This window comes from Aethalodelphis obliquidens, unplaced genomic scaffold, assembly GCF_003676395.1.
Source record: "Aethalodelphis obliquidens isolate GAN/ISIS:26980383/991018 unplaced genomic scaffold, ASM367639v1 scaffold9, whole genome shotgun sequence".
Classification (NCBI taxonomy): domain Eukaryota; kingdom Metazoa; phylum Chordata; class Mammalia; order Artiodactyla; family Delphinidae; genus Aethalodelphis; species Aethalodelphis obliquidens.
In genome coordinates this window covers 9,346,106-9,369,078 of record NW_020837953.1, presented here as the reverse complement: position 1 = coordinate 9,369,078, position 22,973 = coordinate 9,346,106, and the positions used below count along the sequence as shown (strand labels likewise).

General features: G+C 35.0%; 1 protein-coding gene across 9 annotated transcripts in view; it reads right to left on the bottom strand.

Moving 5' to 3' along the window:
- Positions 1-22,973, bottom strand: part of TUT4 (terminal uridylyl transferase 4) — a 143,805-nt gene that overhangs the window by 17,308 nt on the left and 103,524 nt on the right. For all 9 annotated transcript variants that reach the window (XM_027108531.1, XM_027108535.1, XM_027108536.1 and 6 more), the window contains 11 exons: positions 22,186-22,336; positions 19,097-19,183; positions 17,119-17,222; positions 14,385-14,442; positions 14,198-14,301; positions 13,806-13,895; positions 11,434-11,547; positions 7,332-7,409; positions 7,003-7,180; positions 6,656-6,703; positions 6,485-6,567 (listed from right to left, as the gene is read on the bottom strand). In XM_027108531.1, the coding sequence (XP_026964332.1) occupies positions 6,485-6,567; positions 6,656-6,703; positions 7,003-7,180; positions 7,332-7,409; positions 11,434-11,547; positions 13,806-13,895; positions 14,198-14,301; positions 14,385-14,442; positions 17,119-17,222; positions 19,097-19,183; positions 22,186-22,336 (1,095 nt within the window). The remainder of the gene's footprint in view (positions 1-6,484; positions 6,568-6,655; positions 6,704-7,002; positions 7,181-7,331; positions 7,410-11,433; positions 11,548-13,805; positions 13,896-14,197; positions 14,302-14,384; positions 14,443-17,118; positions 17,223-19,096; positions 19,184-22,185; positions 22,337-22,973) is intronic.

Sequence of the window (22,973 nt, the reverse complement as noted above, 5' to 3'; positions counted from 1 at the left end):
CTACATGCAGCAACAAAGACACAAGACAGCCAAAAATAAATAAAATAAAGTAGTTAATTAAAAAAAAATCACATCAAGCATCTTTTCTGACCATATGCTATGAGATTAGGAATCAACTATAAGAAAAAAACTGTAAGAAACACAAACTCGTGGAGGCTAAACAATATGCTACTAAACAACCAATGGATCACTGAAGAAATCGAAGAGTAAATAAAAAAATACCTAGAGTCAAATGAAAATGAAAGCACAATGATCCAAAACCTATGGAACAGGTAAAAGCAGTTCTAAGAGGGAAGTTTATAGCAACGCAATCTTACCTCAGGAAACAAGAAAAATCACAAATAAACAACCTAACCTTATATCTAAAGCAACCAGAGAAAAACAAACAAAACCCAAAGTTAGTAGAAGGGAAGGAACAACAAAGATCAGAGCAGAAATAAATGAAATAGAAAAGAAGAAAACAACAGAAAAGATCAATGAAACTAAATGCTGCTTCTTTGAAAAGATAAACAAAACTGATAAACCTTTAGCCAGACCCATCAAGAAAAAAAAGAAGAGGGCTCAAATCAATAAAATTAGAAATTAAAAAGGAGAAGTTACAACAGACACCACAGAAATACAAAGGACCATAAGAGACTACTACAAGCAACTATATGCCAATAAAATGGACAACCTGGAAGAAATGGACAAATTCTTAGAAAGGTACAATCCCCCAGGACTGAACCAAGAAGAAACAGAAAATATGAACAGACCAATCACAAGTACTGAAATTGAAACTGATTAAAAAACTCCCAACAGGGACTTCGCTGGTGGTCCAGTGGTTAAGAATCTTCCTTCCAAGGCAGGGGACGCAAGTTCGATTCCTGGTTGGGGAACTAAGATTCTACATGCCGCAGGGCAACTAAGCCCACACGCTGCAACTACAGGACCCACACGCTCTGGAGCCTGCGCGCCACAACTACAGAGCCCACGTGCCACAACTAGAGAGCCTGTGTGCTGCAACTACTGAGCCTGCATGCTCTGGAGCCCATGTGCCACAACTAGAGAGAAGCCCACGTGCCGCAATAGAGCTGGCACGCTGCAACAAAAGATCCCACGTGCCTCAACTAAGACCCGATGCAGCCAAAAATAAATAAATAAATATTAAAAAATAATGATAATAAAATAAAAAACTCCCAAAAAACCAAAGTCCAGGACCAGATGGCTTCACAGGCAAATCCTATCAAACAGAGAAAACACCTATCCTTCTGAAACTATTCCAAAAAATTGCAGAAGAAGGAATACTACCAAACTCATGCTATGAGGCCACCAACACCCTAAAACCAAAACCAGACAAATATACCACACACACAGAAAAAAAATTACAGGCCAATATCACTGATGAACATAGACACAAAAATCCTCAACAAAATATTAGCAATCCAAATCCAACAATACATTAAAAGGATCACACACCATGATCAAGTAGGATTTATTCCAGGGATGCAAGGATTTTTCAGTATATGCAAATCAATCAGTGTGATACACCACATCAACATATTGAAGAATAAAAACCATATGACCATCTCATAAGATGCAGAAAAAGCTTCTGACAAAATTCAACATCCATTTATGATAAAAACTTTCTAGAAAGTGGGCATAGAGGGAACATACCTCAACATAATAAAGTCCATATATGACAAACCTATAGCTAACATCATACTCAACCATGAAAAGCTGAAAGCATTTCCACTAAGATCAGGAACAAGACAAGGATATCCACTTTCGCCACTTGTATTCAACATAATTTTGGAAGTCCTAGCCATGACAATCAGAGAAGGAAAAGAAATAAAAGGAATCCAAATTGGAAAAGAAGTAAAACTGTCACTTTTGCAGATGACATGATACTACACATAGAAAACTCTAAAGATGCTACCGGAAAACTACTAGAGCTCATCAATGAATTCGGTAAAATTGCAGGATACAAAATTAATACACAGAAATCTCTTGCATTTCTATATACTAACAACAAAAGATCAGAAAGAGAAATTAAATAAACAATCCCACTTACCATTACATCAAAAAGAATAAAATACCTAGGAATAAACCTACCTATAGAGACAAAAGACCTGTCCTACGAAAACTATAAGACGCTGATGAAAGAAATCAAAGATGACACAAACAGATGGAGAGATATATCATGTTCTTAAATTGGAATAATCAATATTGTCAAAATGACTATACTACCCAAGGCAATCTGCAGATTCAATGCAATCTCTATCAAATTACCAATGGCATTTTTCACAGAACTAGAACAAAAAAATTTTAAACTTGCATGGAGACACAAAAGAACCTGAATGACCAAAGCAATCTTGAGAAAGAAAAACGGAGCTGGAGGAATCAGGATCCCTGACTTTGGACTATACTACAAAGGTACAGTCATCAAAAGAGTATGGTACTGGAACAAAAACAGAAATATAGATCAATGGAACAGGACAGAAAGCCCATAAATAAACCCACACACCTATGGTCAATTAATTGATTACAAAGGAGGCAAGACTACACGATGGAGGAAAGACAGTCTCTTCAATAAATGGTGCTGGGAAAACTGGACAGCTACATGTAAAGAAATGAGATTTGAACATTCCTTAATACCATATACAAAAATAAACTCAAAATGGATTAAAGATCTAAATGTAAGACCAGATACTATAAAACTCTTAGAGGAAAACATAGGCAGAACACTCTTTGACATAAATCACAGAAATACCTTTCCCAAGCCATCTCCTAGAGTAATGGAAATAAAAAAATAAACAAACAAATGGGACCTAATGAAACTCAAAAGCTTTTGCACAGCAAAGGAAACCAGAAACAAAATGAAAAGACAACCCACAGAATGGGCGAAAATATTGGCAAATGATGTGACCGACAAGGGATTAATCTCTAAAATTTTCAAACAGCTCATGCTGCTCAATATCAAAAAAACAAACAACCAAGGGGTTTCCCTGGTGGTGCAGTGGTTAAGAATCCGCCTGCCAATGCAGGGGACACAGTTTCGAGTCCTGGTCCGCGAAGATCCCACATGCTGTGGAGCAACTAAGCCTGTGCGCCGCAACTACTAAGCCTGAGCTCTAGAGCCCATGAGCCACAACTACTGAAGCCCGTACACTTAGAGCCCGTGCTCCGTGACAAGAGAAGCCACCGCAGTGAGAAGCCTGTGCACTGCCACGAACAGTTGCTCCCGCTCACTGCAACTAAAGAAAGTCCATGCACAGCACGAAGACCCAATGCAGCCAAAAATAAAATAAATTAAAAAAAAACCCAATCAAAAAATGGGCAGTAAAACTAAACAGACATTTCTTCAAGGAAGACATACAGATGGCCAAGAGGCACAAGAAAAGATGCTCAACATTGCTAATTATTAGAGAAATGCAAATCAAAACTACAATGAGGTATCACCTCACACCAGTCAGAATGGCTATCATCAAAAAACCCACAAACAATAAATGCTGCAGAAGGTGTAGAGAAAAGGGAACCCTCTTACATTGTTGGTGGGAATGTAAATTGGTACAGCCAGTATGAAGAACAGAATGGAGGTTCCTTAAGAAACTAAAAATAGAGTTACCATAACATCCAGCAATCCCAATCCTGGGCATATATCCAGAGAAAAACATAATTTGAAAAGATATATGCACCCCAATGTTCACTGCAGCACTATTTACAATAGCCAAGACACAGAAGCAACCTAAATGTCCATCAACGGATGAATGGATAAAGAAGATGTGGTACATATATATAATGGAATATTACTCAGCCATTAAAAAGAACAAAATAATGCCATCTGCAGCAATATGGATGGACCTTGAGATTATCATACGAAATGAAGCAAGTCAGACAGAGAAAGACAAATATCATATGACATTGCTTATATGCAGATTCTTTTAAAAATGATACAAATGAACTTATTTACAAAACAGAAATAGACTCACAGACTTAGACAACTTACGGTTACCGGGGAGGAAGGGTCGGGGGGAAGGATAGATTGGGTGTTTGGGATTGACATGTACACTTTGCTATATTTAAAATAGATAACCAACTGTATGTATCTGTACAAGGACCTACTACTGTATAACACGGGAACGTTGCTCAATATTCTGTAAAAACCTAAATGGGAAAAGAATTTGAAAAAGAACAGATACACGTATATGTATAACTGAATCACTTTGCTGTACACCCGAAACTAACAGAACACTGTTAATCAACTATGCTCCAAAATGAAATAAAATTTTTAAAAAAGAAGAGATATCTGAAGATGTAAGCAGATTTATAGATCTGGTAGCAGAAAGTTGAAGGAGTATCTATCTATCTAATATCATCTTTGTCTCAAAGGGAAAACATGTGAGCGTGAGAAAGGCAGAGTAGAAAGATGGGACAAAGCAAAATGGGTACTGAATTTTGAGTAAAATAAATAAAATCTGAAATAGTTTTATTGAATGCGAGACACAGGTAACTAAAGAAATGTAGTAAGAATCTCAGATAGTATTGAAAGTCCAGTTGAGGCTGATGAACATTAATTTATAGTTGTGCTATATAAATAAAACTGCCTAGCTTTAAGATTTTTTTCCATCAGTGCTTAGCCCAAGCATAGAGAGACGGTGGATGGCTGAGTTCATGTTAAGGTTAAACACATAATGGTGCAAAAGAAGGACAATGGTACAAAGGAATATAAGGTATATGCTGGAGGTACCAGGGAATCTGTTTAAATGGGGGAAAAAATGAAGACAGTAGATAGCTGATAGATTGGGAAAAAATGTGTCAATATGTCGGAGGACCTAGTGAATAGAAGCACAGTTGAAGTGGGAATGTTCGAGTGAGCAAGAAAGGTGAAAGAACAGAAAATATACTTGTCTTCATCTTCATTAGAATCTAAGGGGATGAAACACATCTACTTTGTATGCTGTTATAATCCCAGTACATAGCAGAGAAATAGGTAAATGGTAGAAATTCAGTAAATATGTGTTGAAAGAATAAACTTTACTATGGAAAATATAAGCATGAAAGACTATGTAACAAGGTTATTTTTCTACTATATCAGTTATAACACTGATATCAACCTAAATGTCCATCAAAGGAGAATAGTTAAACTGGTATATCCAAGCTATAAAATACCACATATTGACTTTATAACAGAATAAAGTAGATTAAAAGATGATTGGCAGATCCACAGGCCCTTTGTGACAGGCTCCAAACTGATGTTTGGTTCTTACACCAAATCACATTCAAGACCAAAGAGTCTGATATCTATGACGACTACTTATAACATACTGAATAATTAAGAGTTACTAAAATTTTGTATTCACAGACTAAATTAGCACATTTCCAATTTACCGAGGACACTACATTAGTATTTTACTAAAAAGTCTGACTGCACGAAACTGCTAGGTTCCTACCAAACATATGCACATACACACACGAATAGAGTTCCCACAATTTTCAGGTAAAATGCTTTATCAGTGCATCACCAGATTTGTTGTGATCTGACTGTGCTTTTCATTTACTGCTATTTTAATTAATATGTTAGTAAAATTACTGTTGTATTTTCCTTTTGTTAGACATTTTGTTCCTGCAAGAATTTTGTGTTGTTTCAAATTTCCTGTTATTTTATTTCCATTATAATTATTATCCCCCCCACCCCCTATTAGGCAGGACTATCAAAAATGTTCCACGGGGAAAAAGCTCTAGATTTTTTCTGCTTTTCTTACCCCACAACCCAAGAAAGAGTGATGAAACTGGACTGAACAAGATCAAGGATATTCATTATGCAAAAACAGAGACCTGGTTTCTCTTTTGAGATTTCTTCTCATTTCTTTCACTGTGAAACTATGACATCCTCCCATTAGAAACCAACCCAAAACCAGAGTAAGACCAAGAGGAATGGGGGACGCTACACCACCCATTTCAGGCAAAAAGAATCCTCTTAGTTCCATGCTAATTCAGCTTACCAAGGGCTACACCAAAATTACAAGCAGAAGCCTCAGCAAATAAAGTATTACTTCAGTGTTGACCTCTCTGTTTATATTTTCATCAAGATTTCTAGAGACAGAAGAGAGGCAGTAGGCAGAACCTCACATTCAAAATTAAAGGATCTTGAGTCTTGACTATCCACCTGCATTCGTTCAACAAATGTTTATTTGATGCATCCTATGTGCCAGAAATTATGACAGGCACTGGAAATACGATGGTGAACCTTACAGACATGGACCCTGTCCTCAGGGAGCTATATAGTCTAGTGGGGGATACAGAATTTAACAAATAGATTAAATAAATAAACAAAATTTACCAAATATATATCTCACTATAGACTATGATAAGTGCAATAAGAACAAATAGATCCGGCACAGCCAAATAAATAACACCAACTTGGAACAGGATTAGGTTTCTTGTACTACAAAAAAATTCTATAAGGAAAAAGAAAAGATTCAGAATTCAAATTATGTAAACTTACAGCTTCTCTGCCAATGAGTGGATAAAAGGGGGTACCAAAAAGTTTCCTTCCATTGATAAATGCTTTCATGATGAAATTGGTCACTATTGAAGAAAGAAGAAAAACAATAAAGATGCAGACCTTAATGTGTAAGAGCTTTAAAAGTAGGGGATTTCTATATTTAAAACTTACTTTTTCTAGAAACTCCAGCACCAAGGTTATGATTCAAATCAAAAGGGTCTAGAAAAGAAATATTTTATTTTTTATTTAAGAATTATGCTCGTTGTAACATAAATATAGTTAGTAGCCATAACTAGAGTTTAACTCTACGTAACTCAGACCATCAAAGTCAGAAAATTATTCTTTTATAATTATAGATTAAAGGATGGAAACTGATTAAAACCAAGAGGAAGAATCTTCCAAATTCTAATGTGTTTCAGTTTTCCCCTCAGTGTCACTGGCCAAATAAAACTCTGGCTTTTTGTTCTGTTTTGCTCTGTTTCATGTTGTTCCTGAATTAATATCAGCTGAATGATTACCTTCAATAGCAATGCATTTGGATGTCCACTGCTTCTCAAAAGTTGTCAATAGCTTTTTCTGCCGAATGCTAATTACATATTCTTTGAAATCAAATTCTTCAGTATAGAAGCGAAGCAGTCCCAACCAAAGCTCTCCTAATGTTTCTGTGTTCTTTCCAAGTGAAGGTAAACGTTTTTTCTACAGGTGAGAAAAAAGAAAGGAGAGAGACGTGTCTATACTTATCCAAAGTATGGACCCCCAAGTCCAAGTAAAATTATTAAATTAAATTATGCAAATCCTAACATGCATCTGTGAGCATTCCATAACATAAAAACTATGAAAAAATTACCAGTTCTTCTGTTTTATCAAAGAAAAAAGCATTCCATCCATCAACCATTCTCTGTGGAATCTGTTTTCCATCAAAGATCTGCATTAAAAAATCAATTCTACTATTAGATTTCAAGCCATCCAACCTAAAAGCCTAAATACCCTCATATCATTTTAGAATTTACGTATAATAGACATAGTGAAGCACTTATTCCAAAAGAAACAGTCAAGATGGTATAATCTGATGTCAAGTTATTAATGAATAAAATGTATCTGAAAGACCAAAGCTCGGAAAGGATATCTTAAGAACCTCAGACTCTCCAAACGATACATTTGATATTATCTATTTGGCTATCAAAACACATCCAGCCCAAGTTTAATGAAGTAAAGCTAAAGAAAAATCAGATGAAAACAGCATTTTCATCAAAGGATCACAGACACAGAAATACATAAGAGATAATACTTATTGATTGTACACCTTAAAGGAAATTGAAGAAGCTATTTGTTATGGGGAAGGGCTCTAGTACCTTTAATCAGTTATCTGTATCAGATGAGGTTGAAAAGGGCCAGGACACTGATTTTTTAAAACAGAAAATTAGGTAGCTTTCCTTGACATTTTGATAAAGATCGTGAAATCTTCATGATTAATTATGAGTAGTAATTCACTGTCCTAAGGAAAGGGGGGAAGGTAATGCTACTTTACTAGAAGAATTCCACAAGGTGACTGTACAGGCACAACTGACCTCTACAAGCAATTTTGAGACTTATTTTCTATAGGAGTTTTAAGAAAGAGATGCAATAAAGTAAAAAGTTGGAGTAAATTCAGAGTCAGCAGACCTCATTTCTAGTCTTAGTCCTGCCAAGTAGTGATTCTGGACAAGACAATTATCCTTCCAAATCCTCAGTTTTCCCAATGAAAATAAGAGATTAGCTTAATTAGGTCAGTTTTCTTCAAATTTTATTTTTCTTTTAAGCTGTAGAACCCCTTCCTAAAATGGAACCTTCCTGTAAGTTCAACATGTAAAACAGATAAAAACAGAGGTACTCTGATAAAAGCCTGAGTGGAGAAAACTATACGTTATCTTTTCCTTCCTCCACTCCTCACATATACACTATTGAGCTCCTAGAGCTTACCAAAACATACTTTAAAACCACTAGATAAGGTTGTCCCCATGGCTCCTTCATAGATTAAGATGCTATTATACAAGCTGCCTCTTTAGACCTTGATTACTTTAACAGAATCCTTACTTTTGAGAAACAACCAACATCCAAACCCAATTATGCTGGCTAATAACACAGTAAATGACCTGTGGGTTTTGGAGGGCATTTAATCACTGATTTGCCACCTGTTTTAATGAACTCTCATATTTCATAGTGCCTAACTCTCCACTCTGTTTCAGCCCTTAGAAGTACTAATACTAGCCTCTCTTTCTTTTGCACACACACAACACATTTACCTTCTCTTTCTGTTTCTCTCTTTTCTTTCTCTCAATAGCAATCATCCTCTACTCAAGCACTCAAGCCTTCTCTCTAAAACCTCACCAAACAAGTTTGTACAAGGAGTGACCCTGTACATTTCCATATTTATTTTCTTATTTTATTATGGTATTTTATATATATAATAAGCTATATATATATCTACTGCTATATTTAAATTGTAATTTTTTTAGTTGTGGTAAAACACACATAATGAAGTTTACCATCTTAAGTCATTTTTAAGAGTACAGCTCAGTGGCATTAAGTGCATTCACATTGTTGTGCTACCATCACCACCATCCATCCATGGAATTCTTCTCATCTTATACAAGTGAAACTCTGAACCTATTAAACAATAATTTCCCACTCCTCTCTCCCGCCAGCCCCTGGCAACCACCATTCTACTTTCTGTCTCTATGAATCTGACTACCCTAGGTACCTCCTATAAATGGAATCATATAGTATTTGTCCTTTTGTGACTCGTTTATTCCACTTAGCATAATGTCCTCAAGGTTCATCCATTCAGTTGCAATTTTTAAGCTGATATAAGCTAAGAAAACATAGTTCATAATATCAAGTGACACTAACACTCCCTAATCCTCTCTTAGTATTAATTTTTATGTGAAAATTTACTTTTACTTATGATGATTGCTGGAATACAGCAAAATTATTCTGCTTAGGAAAACTCCTTTTGACCTAAAGAACTCTGTATTGTTGATCATGAAAAACACTCTTAGCAGAGCCTTACTTATTACACCCAGTCACTTAAAGTTTAGGTTAAATTACAAATGGAGTCAAAGATCATCAGCTTCATTAAACATATCCTTACCCTTAAAAGTTGATCGATGCCAATGATCAATACTTAAATGATGCCAGAGCAATGGACAAGGGGTCCCATATGACAAGCAAAAAAGGCCAGAAGCAAAAATCCATATATCATCAGTTCATATGTATCACAAAGCCCCCCACAATCAGAGCTCATTATGATGGAAAACATCCCATGGACTGTCTCTCATTTCATCCATCACTGTCTGTTAAGCAGATAATGGAACAGTTCTTGAAGTTGGCTACAGCAATCCTACCTACATTTTTCCAATAATAATGTTAATAAAGCTGCTAATGATAATAATAATAATAAAATTAATAATAAGCGCAACCACCATTTATAAATTCCTACTTTAGCATCTACTACATTCAAAGGCATTTGATGTCTCTGTTCCTTATATCAACACGGAAATAATACTACTATTATTACATTTTTGCTGATGATAAAATTCAGACTAGTGGCAGTCAGGCAGCTTGTTGAAGGCCACATGTCAAAATTAGGATTCAGACCAGTTATCTCTGGCTCCAAAATCATGCTCTGACCGCTGTTTCCATTATATCATGCTGCCTCAATGGTTCCTCATCCATGGGTAACATAATGAGAGAACAGAGACAAACCACAATGAAAACAAAATTTGTGTTCCATTTGGGTTAATCACAGTATTCTATCAAAGTCACAGCAAATTATAGCAAATGGCTGCTATAATATTACTGGGCCAATTAAGCTTAAGATCCCCAAATTTAAAATTAGACTAATACAGAGAATTATCTTGGCCTTGGCAGGCCTAATTAATTCATGCAAGGTTTTAAATATCCTATAGCGAACAACCTTGTTAAAAAACAAACATCACTCAACATAGATTGAAGCAACTTAAATTTTTCTGTTAGGAAAGGATGTTTAAATTTTTTATTTCTCTCCCACTATTTGTTTAAAAGAGGGAAAGAAATGCTGTTAAAACCACATGCATTCATTAGAACTTTTAAAAACTTACTAAGGCCATCTGACACGCACATATGGCTTGCTATTTTGTGATACTCTTCTTTGCCATGACTATCAAAGTTTACGTGAAATCAGAATATGTGATTTTCCAAACAATTCTGATGCTTCTCAGCTACCTCAAAATAACCACCTACCTAAGAAATTAGAACCTGATCCACCCCAATGCTTGCAAATCCACTTTGTGCCAAGAATGAGGAGGAACAGATGGATGATTAAGAACTCCTTTGTATCTATTTTAGAGAGTATAAATTGACTACAAGAAGAGACTCTATGAGTCACCAAATCCGAGTAAATATGAGTATAATCTGTTTCTTTTGATGTACATTCTTATGCTTAATGCAATTTACATGACCTTACAGAGATAAGGAAGAATTTCCTTGTGTTTCTTTCTCAACCAAAATTCACAAAGTTGACCAAAGTATATACAGGAATAAATCAAACTTCATTGCCAAGCAGGAGGAGGGAGAATACTCTGAAAAGAAGAAACTTATGTATTTGCATCTGAGAGACTATAATATATAAGTTCATGAATGGCTACAAATTTCATTATCATTGGCAGCATTCTAAGACTGTGAAATACAAAAATGTTACAAAAGATATTCAATAGTTCTATTCATCTAGTAGTCTTTTGGTAGTCTATATTCTCCCATAATAAGCTTTTCAAAAAGGTTCATTATTCGATTAAACCATTAATGAAAGAAGAAAACTTAGGATATCCATGATGGAAACATCTTTCATGATCTCATGAACTGAGTAAAATCTACTATATTTAGAGTGTATACACCTACATAGAAACGCCTTTATAGTTTTCTTAAACATTTACCTCTTGTAGAACTGGGATAACAGGTGGTTTTCTCTGCTGCAGAAAGTACAGCACCATAAGGATATAAGCATATGAAGATAAACTTCCCCTGGAAGCATCTCCAATGTCACATCGCTAAAAAAACATAATGATTGAAAATAAAACTTCAGAATCTTATTCCATGCAGAAGTATTGACTACCTTAAGACACCATTTTTTAAACCTATCAAACCATCAAATACCCAAAAGTTCAATAACAAGCTGTTATAGAGGGTATGGGTAAACAGGTACTCATACATTAAAGAGTATACAGTAGCATAAATTTCATGAAGAATAATTTGGCAATATCAAAATTATAAAAGCACATCTCCCTTAATGTATCAATTCTATTCTAAGAATTTATCCTGCAAATATGCCAAGAAACATGTGAAATGACTATATAAAATTTCTATTGTAATACTATTTTAATAGCAAATATGAGAAAGAACTTAAAGCTCATCAGTAAAGTACAGGTTTAAAAAACTGATGACTATCCACACAATGGAATAGTATGTAGCCATTAAAAAGAAAAGGAAAGCTCTTAGTATACTAATAGGAAATAATCTCCAATATTTATTGCTCAGTTAAAAAAGCAAAGTACAAAACAGTGTTTTCAGCGTGTTTATACCTATAATAAAAAGAGGCAGGAAATTTGCTTGCACTGGAATAATATATCTCTGGAAGGATACAGAGGAATGTTTAACACTGTTTGCCTCTAAGAAGAGGCAACGGTTGGCTAGGAGACAGATGTGGAAGGAAGATTTTCTGCCATAAATCCCATTAAACCTTTTAATTTTTGAACCACGTGAATACGTTGGCTATTCAAAAAAGATTTTTTTTAATGAAAAAAAAAACCCTGGGGGCTTCCCTGATGGCGCAGGGGTTGAGAGTCCACCTGCCAATGCAGGGTACAAGGGTTCACGTCCCGGTCTGGGAAGATCCCACATGCTGCGGAGTGGCTGGGCCCGTGAGCCATCGCCACTGAGCCTGTGCGTCCGGAGCCTGTGCTCTGCAACAGGAGGGGCCACGGCAGTGAGAGGGCTGCGAACCGCAAAAAAAAAAAAAAAAAAAAACCCTGAAAGAATCCTCAGAGACTTCCCTTGAGTAAAGCTTTAGCTGATATTATATAAAGGGAGAGGAATGATTTTTCTGACATGAACCACTTGATTTTTTGTTTACATCTTTATTGGACTATAATTGCTTTACAATGGTGTGTTAGTTTCTGCTTTATAACAAAGTGAATCAGTTATACATATATATATGTTCCCATATCTCCTCCCTCTTGGCGTCTCCCTCTCACCCTCCCTATCCCACCCATCTAGGTGGTCACAAAGCACCGAGCTGATCTCCCTGTGCTATGTGGATGCTTCCCACTAGCTATCTATTTTACATTTGGTAGTGTATATATGTCCATGCCACTCTCACTTTGTCACAGCTTACCCTTCCCCCTCCCCATATCCTCAAGTCCATTCTCTAGTAGGTCTGTGTCTTTATTCCCCTCTTACCCCTAGGTTCTTCATGACATTTTTTTCCCATAGATTCCATATATACGGAACCACTTGATTTCATAACCCAAACTCAATGAGTAAGGAACTGTCATGTTGGAGTTATTCTGTGAGGTGAATGTAAAAGACTAGCTGTATCAAATGATTTGTAGTATGTGGCTGGATGCTTTCCTTTTCTAAGATGACTCTGTCCATAAAGACATGTATAGGAATATCTAAACAAATATGTCTCCCTTTTGGAAGAGTCGGCTTTATGAAATGAAAATGTAACCAAGTCACTCCCCTACTAAAACCCTTCCACCAACACATTCACAAAATTAACTATTTACTGAGCACCTACCATAAAGCAGGCACTACACTGAAATAAAGATACAGAGGCCTCAACCCTCATGGAGTTTACTCACTTAGCAAAACAACCAAGAAAACAGAATTCAGTATTTTAAGTGTTATAATAGGGGAAACATTAGGTTTTATTGGTATTGCTTTGTTTTCTTGGCCAGAAAAATTTACCACTAAACCCAAACACCAGATTTCCTAACCCAGAGCCTTTTAACTAGGATGGTATGCCAACTCCCATGCCTAGGGTTGGAAATCATTACTGCATTGAGAAATTATACTATAAGAAATTTACTAGAGTGTTACCTATGAGAGGAGAGCAAACACAGAAAAAAACTAAGATCACCCTACTCTGAAAGGTATAACTTTAAACCATTTAATATTGACAGTTTCTTCTTAAAAGCTCAGGTAAACAAAACTGAGAAAACATTTGTCACAAGTCTGACATCAGCATGTTTTACTTTAATATCATGAGTATTATAACAAAGCAGATCATTAGCTTTTTCATAAATACCTTAGCAAACACTTTCATAGTATATCCCAAGTACTGCACTCTAGGATCAATAGCTGCATATGTAGCTAGCATTCTTGTGTTATGCTGAGCCTGAAAAATAAATTACATATTTGAAAGCATTTCAAATTTATTAAAATTAAACTTACAGATCAGCTAAAAAGATAAACTCCACATAGAATATATATAAATGTTAAACTTAAAATACCTGTAAATGAGTCAAGCAAAAATTAACCTTCAATCTGAAGGAAATGTTAAGATGACTGATAAAATTTTTTTTTCCCTATACTAACCACATTCGTAAGTTTTAAACATAAAGGTACAGTCAGTGATCTGTAAACTTTTAAAATGACAACTGTAAACATACCTGGGTCTTTACAGACAGTGAAACTTACCAACGTATTATATAAACTGATATCGCCTTCTAAACCACTTCGTCTGTGTTCAAATTTTACTATAGGCACTTTGGCAGTAGTTATAGGCAAAATGTTTCTTAAACCTGATTTAAAAAAAAAAAACTTCACTAGGTTAAATAATTTTCATAAAACTAAAAAAAAATTTCTGTTGTTTTAAAGTTCATACCTGGATGTCTCTTAAGAATTTTCGCCAAATTTTCAATTATTTCCTTACAATTTAATTTCTAAAAAACAAAAGAAATAAATAATAAAGTCTGTCTGACTCAACTTGGTCTTGTGCAAATTCTATTTTAATCTAGACATTTAATATTAGCACTTAAAATCTCCAGCCAGAAGTCTATATAACCTTGCTAGTCAAAGAACATGGTCCATAGACCTGCAGTATCACCAACACCTGGAAACTCGATAGAAATGCAGAATCTCAGTCTCCACTCCAGTCTACTGAATCATAATCTGCATAGTAACAACATTCCCAGGTAATTCACATCCACATTAAAGTTTGAGAAGCACAAAAACAGGAGAATAATGTTTTCAAATACATGGATAAAAAACTAGAGATGGGTTTGGTGAAGGCAAAACAGTACAGTGATTAAGAACATAGGCTGTGAATTTAGACAAACCTGGATCCAAATCTTGAACTAAGTATTGACTAGCTGTGTGACTCTGATCAGATCCTTAACCCCTCTGAGCCTCATACTACTTATAAAATCAAGATAATCATCAATTCCTACTCTTTTATAAAGGAGCTGGATTACATGAGACACCTATGTAAAGCGTTCAGCAGCATACTTCATACAAAGTAGCACTTTAAGTCTGTCAGCTATTTACTATCATATGTTGATGAGGAAAAGAATAATCCTACTATTACAAGCACCTACTTCTTCAAAAAAACCCTCTTACCTCTGCAAATTTAAATGTGTTGGTTATTTAAAAACTAGACAGCAAAGCTGATATGGTAACGATAACCCTAATATAAGGAACAAGGAAGATAACGGCATAAATTAACTGGATTAAGTTCAATGCCCACATCTACTACTAAAACCACTTTTGCATATCCCCAACATGCTCTTTTTAGCTACAAGAGAGCAGTAGTCATTGCAGCTTAACCTGGGGATTTCAAGGGAATCTTTAGAATTAACACATAATACAAGAGGTTGTTTTTCTCTTTGTTATACAAAGATACAATTTATACTAAATTAAAAGTTTCCATTATGGCTCATCTGGAAGAAAATAATTTACTCATGTTCATTGTTTCAACTTTCCAGAGCGAATAGCACAGGTAATATATAGTATACAAACCCTTGGTGATGAAACACCTGATTATTAAATTTTACATAGAAGGGATCTAAAACCCTAACCTCCTTCCTGGGTAAAAACCACTTCCTATTCCCTCAATTCCTGCCCTTCAGAATGGAAAGGGGAAGCCTCTTTCCAAGGAGATGGCGTTGAGTAGAAGTGGGTTAAGGAGAACTAAAAAATTTATAACTTTTCATTTTCTTTATAGAACAAAAAGATATTAATTAACACCAGAAGCAATTTCTTAGGACCAGAAATAAGCATCTACCAGGTATCACTGCCATCTTTTCTTGGGTTCTAACAATTTAAAAAACACCTTTTGAAAAAACTATTTCAGAAATGCACAGGTACACTATTCTGCTGAATTATTTTATAATACAACAGAGGCTATACTGACACCACTAAAGATGCCAGAAGCTTGGCCTCACCCCAATCTTGCAAGCAGTCCCTGATTTTGAAACATAAATACCAACAGCTATGTTGTTAAAGAAACGAGCAACTACAGAGATACCCTCCTTTTCTAGTTGCTGCTAGGAAGGCCTGGGACACTTCTTCCCTGTCCATTCAGTCCCTTTCTTTACTAGAGCTCAGACAATCTCATTCCCACTGTTGAGGCCTGGTACACAAAAAAGGAAAACATAAGTACCCACTCTCACTGCTGAGACTGCTCTGGGGGAAGGTTTGCTCCTGGCATCTCATGGTGGAACTCAGAAAGCTTTCAATTTCAGAAAGTAGGGGTTAGGTTCTACAGTACTATTAGTACTATATTTCAACTACATTATGGGTTAAATAAATTACAGAGAAGCAGTGGGATACAATGGAAAGAGCATGAACTCTGGAGTCAGACAGACCTGGGTACGAATCCCGGCTCCAACATTTACTAGCTGTGTGAACTTGAGCAAGTCAGTTTATCTCTCAAAGCCTCAGTTTCCTCATCTGTAAAATGGGGGAAATTATCTACCTCGAAGGTGGTTGTAAGAGTGAAATGAGATAATGTATGTAAAAGTGTATACTGGGGGCTCAAATGTTAGTTCCCTTCCCCGCCCAAAATGAGCTTCTAAAAGCTAGCCTAGAACACATAATTTATAACAATGCTTCTATGGAAAAAAATGTATTTTGAGTACCCCCAAATTATAATCAACTTGTAGAACACAATCCATTTATAAATTAAATGTCCACCTTTATTTTCTATCTTTAGTGATACAGAGACATCACCTAATGGAAGAGATATGAAAAGACAGAGTAAGTGAGATCAATGTTTACTACCAAACTGAAGCAACAGTTTTTCATTGGCTCTAATGAAAAAATTTCCAACTCTATGGTACATTTTTTCCACAAATTCATTAAAAAGCACTTGTAACTATCTGTGACATGGTTTTTACATTATAAAATCACTGAAACAGTACATTTACTTACTTAAATACTTGAATGTCTTCTAAAATGATAATACTAGTGCTTTTACATTTCAAACACTGCTATTGCTAATATATTTATACAAAGAATGACACCTTACACTTTTATCAATTCTACATACAAAATTAAAAACACACTCATCACTAGAAGAAAATAAACTTCCACATCACTTTCCAAACACTAACTCTTACCTCTGCATTTTCGTGGCCTTCAAGGGTCATACAAATATCCAGATCACTATCACGAAATCCAAATCCATTCTTAGAAGAGCCAAATAAGCACAATCTTGCCTTTTCTAAGCAAAGGAAAACAAAAGTCAAAAGTTTTATAATTATCAGGAAAGAGGAGTCTTCTATTAACTACTAATGGCCTACCACAGGATAATCTTATCCAATTCCATGGCTTAAATTATCTACCATTAGCAGATACACTGAGAAATTCCAAAACACTCACCTAAAGCCCAGGTCTTCTCCCCAAAATTTCACACCCATGTATCTAACTGCTTTTCCCATTTTTCCACAGACATCATAAATTCAACAAGTCAAAACTAAACTAGCAACTTCACCTCAAACCTACTATTATTCAGAAATATACATGTGGTTCTTAACACCTCTCAACTTTCACATCCAAACACTTACCAAGTTTTTTACCTTCTTCCAACTTAATGACCTCATAAACTCATCTACTTTTATTCATTCTCAACATCAATACCAATAGTTAAGATCAGTATTTAGAGATTTATCTCTTGGAAATAAACTAGTTTCTTCAGGGCACAATTCAAGTAGTTTTACAAATATCATCTTAGTATATAGAATTAATTCTCCTCTAAAGTGAGGGATTAATCTATTTGATATAAATTATATATACAATTATTATATATATAGTTATATATATAAAATTAGGGTTATTCCTTCATGCTTATTAGTGTCACTCAATAAGCTGTGGCTTAACAAGATTGGATCATTCTCCCTATTAATTCTTGTAGCCTACATATTTAGATAACAAATTCTGTATTTTCAAACTTAATCCTCCTATTCAGTTCTGATGCCCTACTTGAAATCAATGACAACTGAGAGATATAAAAGAAGCTACATTCATCAGCAAATAAAAAGTGCATGGGTTTAATATAACAAGAACTTAGATTTGGTCAATACTTTATACACTAGCAAATATAATTAAAAATAGAATCCTGTAGCACAAAACAGATCATATTTTAAAGGTATAAGTTCATTCTGATTATAAATCAACTCTTCATCCTTTTCTAAAATATTTGGCCACAAAACTCTTGATTCTTTACCTCATGCCCAAAACCTGCCCCCTTCTGCTATTTTTTTGCCATCTCAATTAAATAGCACCACCCAACTAGTGAAGGAAAGATCCTGAAACCATCCTTGACTCCTTTCTTTTTGTCACATCTAACATGTAATGCATCAGCAAATCCTGTTGACTCTACATTCAAAATATATCCTCAATCTAATCACTTCTCACCTACTCTTCCAAATCACTATTATGTCTCATCTGAACTTATGCAACAGCTTCTTAAATGTTCTGCTTGCTTCTATTCTTATGGACCTGTACTCCATTCTCTCAGATCATGTCACTTATGTGTTAAAACCCTCCAGAAGCCTTCTCATTAGACATTCAAAATAAAATTCAAAGTCCTTCTACCAACACCTATAAGACTCTAATGATCTAAACTCTAGGTTAACTCTCTGATCTCACCTTTCTATTACAGTCTACCTCACACACTCCACTCAAGCCACACTAACTTTCAAGCATGTCAAATATAATTGCGTCATGGGGTATTGTACTTGCTGCTGCTTCTCTCTCGAATGTTCTCTCCTTGAATATTCATAATAATTTGCTCCTTTATATTATTAATGGCTCTGCTCAAATGTCACCTTATCACCTTATCACTATCGTTCTAACTTCTGTACGTTAACAGTGTTTATTATTTCCTGATATATTGTTTACTTGTCAGTTGACTATCTGTCACCCCTCTTAATATAAGCTTCATGAGAGCTGGTTTCACCTCTTTTGTTAGCACTGTATCCCCAGCACCTAGAATAGTACCTAACATATAACATGCAATAAACACTTTTTAAACAAATGAAACTCAGACCAGGTAACTATAATAACAATAGCAATCAACTTTGACATACAACATACCATCATACTCTTTTTGAATAAACTTTTCCAAGCCAATTAAAATTTGCTCCCTGTTGTGTTGTTCAGAAAAAGGTGGTGACAATTCATCTAAGTTAAAAAAAAGAAAAGGAAAAAGAAAAGTAAGGAGAATGAAATCTGAAAATGTCTTCAATTTTCTACCCTAAAAACTTTACTTTTCTTCATTATTTGTTGACTCTCTGACATTAAAATCATAAATGTTACTGCGGAAGGAAGGAGCAGAGAAAGAACAGAAAAATAACTTTACAGATCTATGTACATTTCACATGATCATTTTCCCTGTGAAACAGCTACAAGATATACTTTCTTCTACAAATTATTTAATTTTTTTTTCAGACAATCCACTCTCTCCCATATACATGCTGGTTTTTCCCCTCCTGTTAAGACTATTCTCATACTGTTACACAAGGTACCCAACTCAATCAAATCTAACAGTTCCCTCAAATGCTTGGTCAAGATTCATACCTTCCCTATAAGCTTCTTTGTCCAATCATGGCCTTTAATGACCTCTCCTTAATTGTATTTCCTTAGTTCTTCAAACCACTTGCCAGTTTAGTTTATACTGTCCTTCCAGTTTTCTAGTTATTTCATTTATAGTCATCTTATTTTTCCAAATAAGACCATACACTCCTTAAGAATAGTCTTTTTTTTTCTATCTCTTTTTCCAAATAAGACCATACATTCCTTAAGAATAATCTTTTTTTTTCTATCTCCTCCTCCAGACTCATACCCAAGAGTTAATATGGTAAGGAATTAAATTAATATTCAGCTTTTGAAAAACAAATGCATCATCAGTGGTTGCAAGCTGAATAGCTGATATACAGGTGATGAGGTCAGGGAATCTCAGGATGGAATGCAGTCTATAACAAAGAATCCAGCTACATTATAAATGTATAAGAAAACTTCACTCAAGGGAGTGGGGGGGTGGGAAGGCACTAATCTAACTTTGAAAATTAGTGGAGTCTGTAAGACTAAGGGTTAAAGGAACTGCACATAAGCACTGTACTCTAATTGATAAAGTTGCTTCCCATCAGGGTATAGGATAACAGTTCTGATAATGCTATACATGTGTACTTAAATGGAACAATTAAATAAATGGGTGGCACATGGTGGGAGCCAGGTTTCTCACTGTTGGAGTTGGACATTTACAGATAATCAGAAAGAGGAGGCTAGAAAGAGCCATGTGGTAATGTATTAGACTTGGAGACATCAGTACAAAGTCATGCTTAGCTTAATAAAGGTAAAATGGTCACATGGAATTATTTATAGATACGTGTATATACATGGATTAGTATACACACACAAATTTTCTTGCTCGGAGAGGACCTAGAAACAACAATACCCAGTAACACAACAAGCACTCTAACACCCAGATCTTGGTTTCTAACACCATCCTCCAATAAAGGAACCAGGGCTCTTTGGGAAAATGTCTAATTCTAGGACTGAGACAGAAATTTACATGATGATCCTGGAGTATCTTTCAGGGCCAGAAAGTAAGAAAGTGCTAAAATACAAAAGAACAAACTAACAACAACAACAAAAAGAAACCAAAAAACTCCACACACTGATGGGAATATATCAAAAGGTGACAGGAACCAAATGAAAGCACTCCCAACAGCCAAATTTGGAACAATTTGGGCAACAAAAATAGTAGTATTGGATTATAACCCAAAGTATAATACATCTATGAGTCCATACTGAGATAAATATATGACTCAATAAATAAAAACAAATGTAGTGAATTATATCTTAATAAATCTGTTAAAGAAGAATGTACCATGGTCCAGCCATTCAACTCCTAGGTATTTACCCAAGAGAAATTAAAACATATGTCCATACTCAGACATACATGAATGTACACAGTATATTTATTTATAACAGCCAAAATTTAGAAACAAACAAAATATTTATCAACGAGTGGTAAACAAAATGTAGTATAGCCACACAACAGAACACAACTCCGCAATAAAAAGAAATGAACCACTGATACACATCACAGCATAGATGAATCTCAAAAATAATTATGCCAAGTTAAAGAAGCCAGATGCCCTCATCAAAAAAAAAAAAAAAAAGTACATTCCATGTGATTCTATTTACCTAGAACTCTAGAAAAATTCAAAGTAATCTATAGTGACCAAAAGCAGATAAGTAGTTGCCTGGCAGGAGGTGAAGATAAGGAAGGGTAGAAGGGAGGGAATACAATGGAGAACTAATGTTATGACATCAGAAACTTTATCTTACCCCAGACACAGTAAGTACTTAAAAAATGTTTGCTGAGTGAAGGTTTATTCCAGGTACACCATAAATGTTTATTGAAAAATGGTATGTAAGGCTTTACCCAAATCTTTATAACCTTATCTGCCTCTATTACCTTTCTTATACTCTACCAAATTTAAGGCAATTATTCTCTCAAACAAATACTACACCCTATGCTTTTATGCATAATCTCTTGTATCTGAAAATGCAGTCCATCTCAAATGCCACATCATTAACTCCAATTCCTCTGACCCACTCCAGTTAAAATTAATTGTGCCTGACTGAACTGCATTTTGTTTACCACTGCTATAGAATGTAACACATTCTGCTTCCAATTATGGCAAGTTTCATACATGTCTTATACAACCATTTAGAGTAACACTGTGCAAGAAAATTGCAATGACGGTAATGTTCTCTATCCAGACTGCCCAACGCAGTAGCCACTAGCCACATGTAGCTACTCAATACCTGAGGTGTGACTAGTATAACTGAGTAATTTAATTTTTTATTTTATTTTAGCTAATTTAAATTTAAATAGACACATATATCTGGTGACCACCATATGTAGACAGCACAAATCCAGAGTCCAAGCTCCTTAAAAGCAACACGATGGACTCTGCATTCCCCTTGGCATTTACCACTGTGCCTTGCACACAGTAGGCATTTAATAAATATATGTGGTTGGGTCTCTAAACTATTTAAAAACCTCTACCCAAACAAAATGTAAGCAAACTATTTTCAAATAAGAAAATAAATATTCAAAATCTAAGAAATAATCTAGTCTTAGGAAGTAGTTCTAGTAATAAAAGACTTACCAAAACATCTTTTACATACTAAATCAAGTATTTCCCGAAATCGATTTGTCATTGGTGGTAGAGGCTTTAGATCAATTTTCCTGAAATCCTCTGGGCAATCATTTTTTGAATGGCCATCCTTTTTGCAGATGCTGCATACTATTGTTGGCGGCTATACAAAGGTTAAAAAAAAATCTAATAATCAAATAAACTATTGAGGGACTTTATTATCACTTATAAAGCAGTACAAAAAGAAACTTTTATGCAAGTCAGTCTGATAACCTGCACTTTCAAGAGGTTAAAAAGAAAAGCATGTTAATGAAATTCAGTATTAAATGTAAAAAGAAAAACACATTTTGAGCCAACTACTAATTTTCTTCTCCACTAAAATGATATTACCAAGGATTAGATTTACCTTAAGATGTAAAATAAAGGAAATACCAGGAGATACAAAAGGTATAGGTTAATTCAAACAGTGTGATCAGCTCCCAAAATGAAATGCATACATCACATTTTAACCTATTAAGGTCTTTAACAAAGTAGATTATAAAGAAATTTCAAGTGGCACCTTTCATTTCACTTGAAACATTTTCTATCTTCAGAGTCAGTCATTTATAGAACCACTGCTTGACTAGTTGGTTCAATTTCATTACATTAGCATGGTACTCAAGAAACTAAAGGGCTGAACTCTAAAAGTGACTCAGCTTCATACAAGGAACAACTCTTATGCAATAGCCACAAACAACTTTCAAACCCTGCAACACCATTTCAAATGTATTCTAACAGACTACCAGACAGGTGGCCAAAAC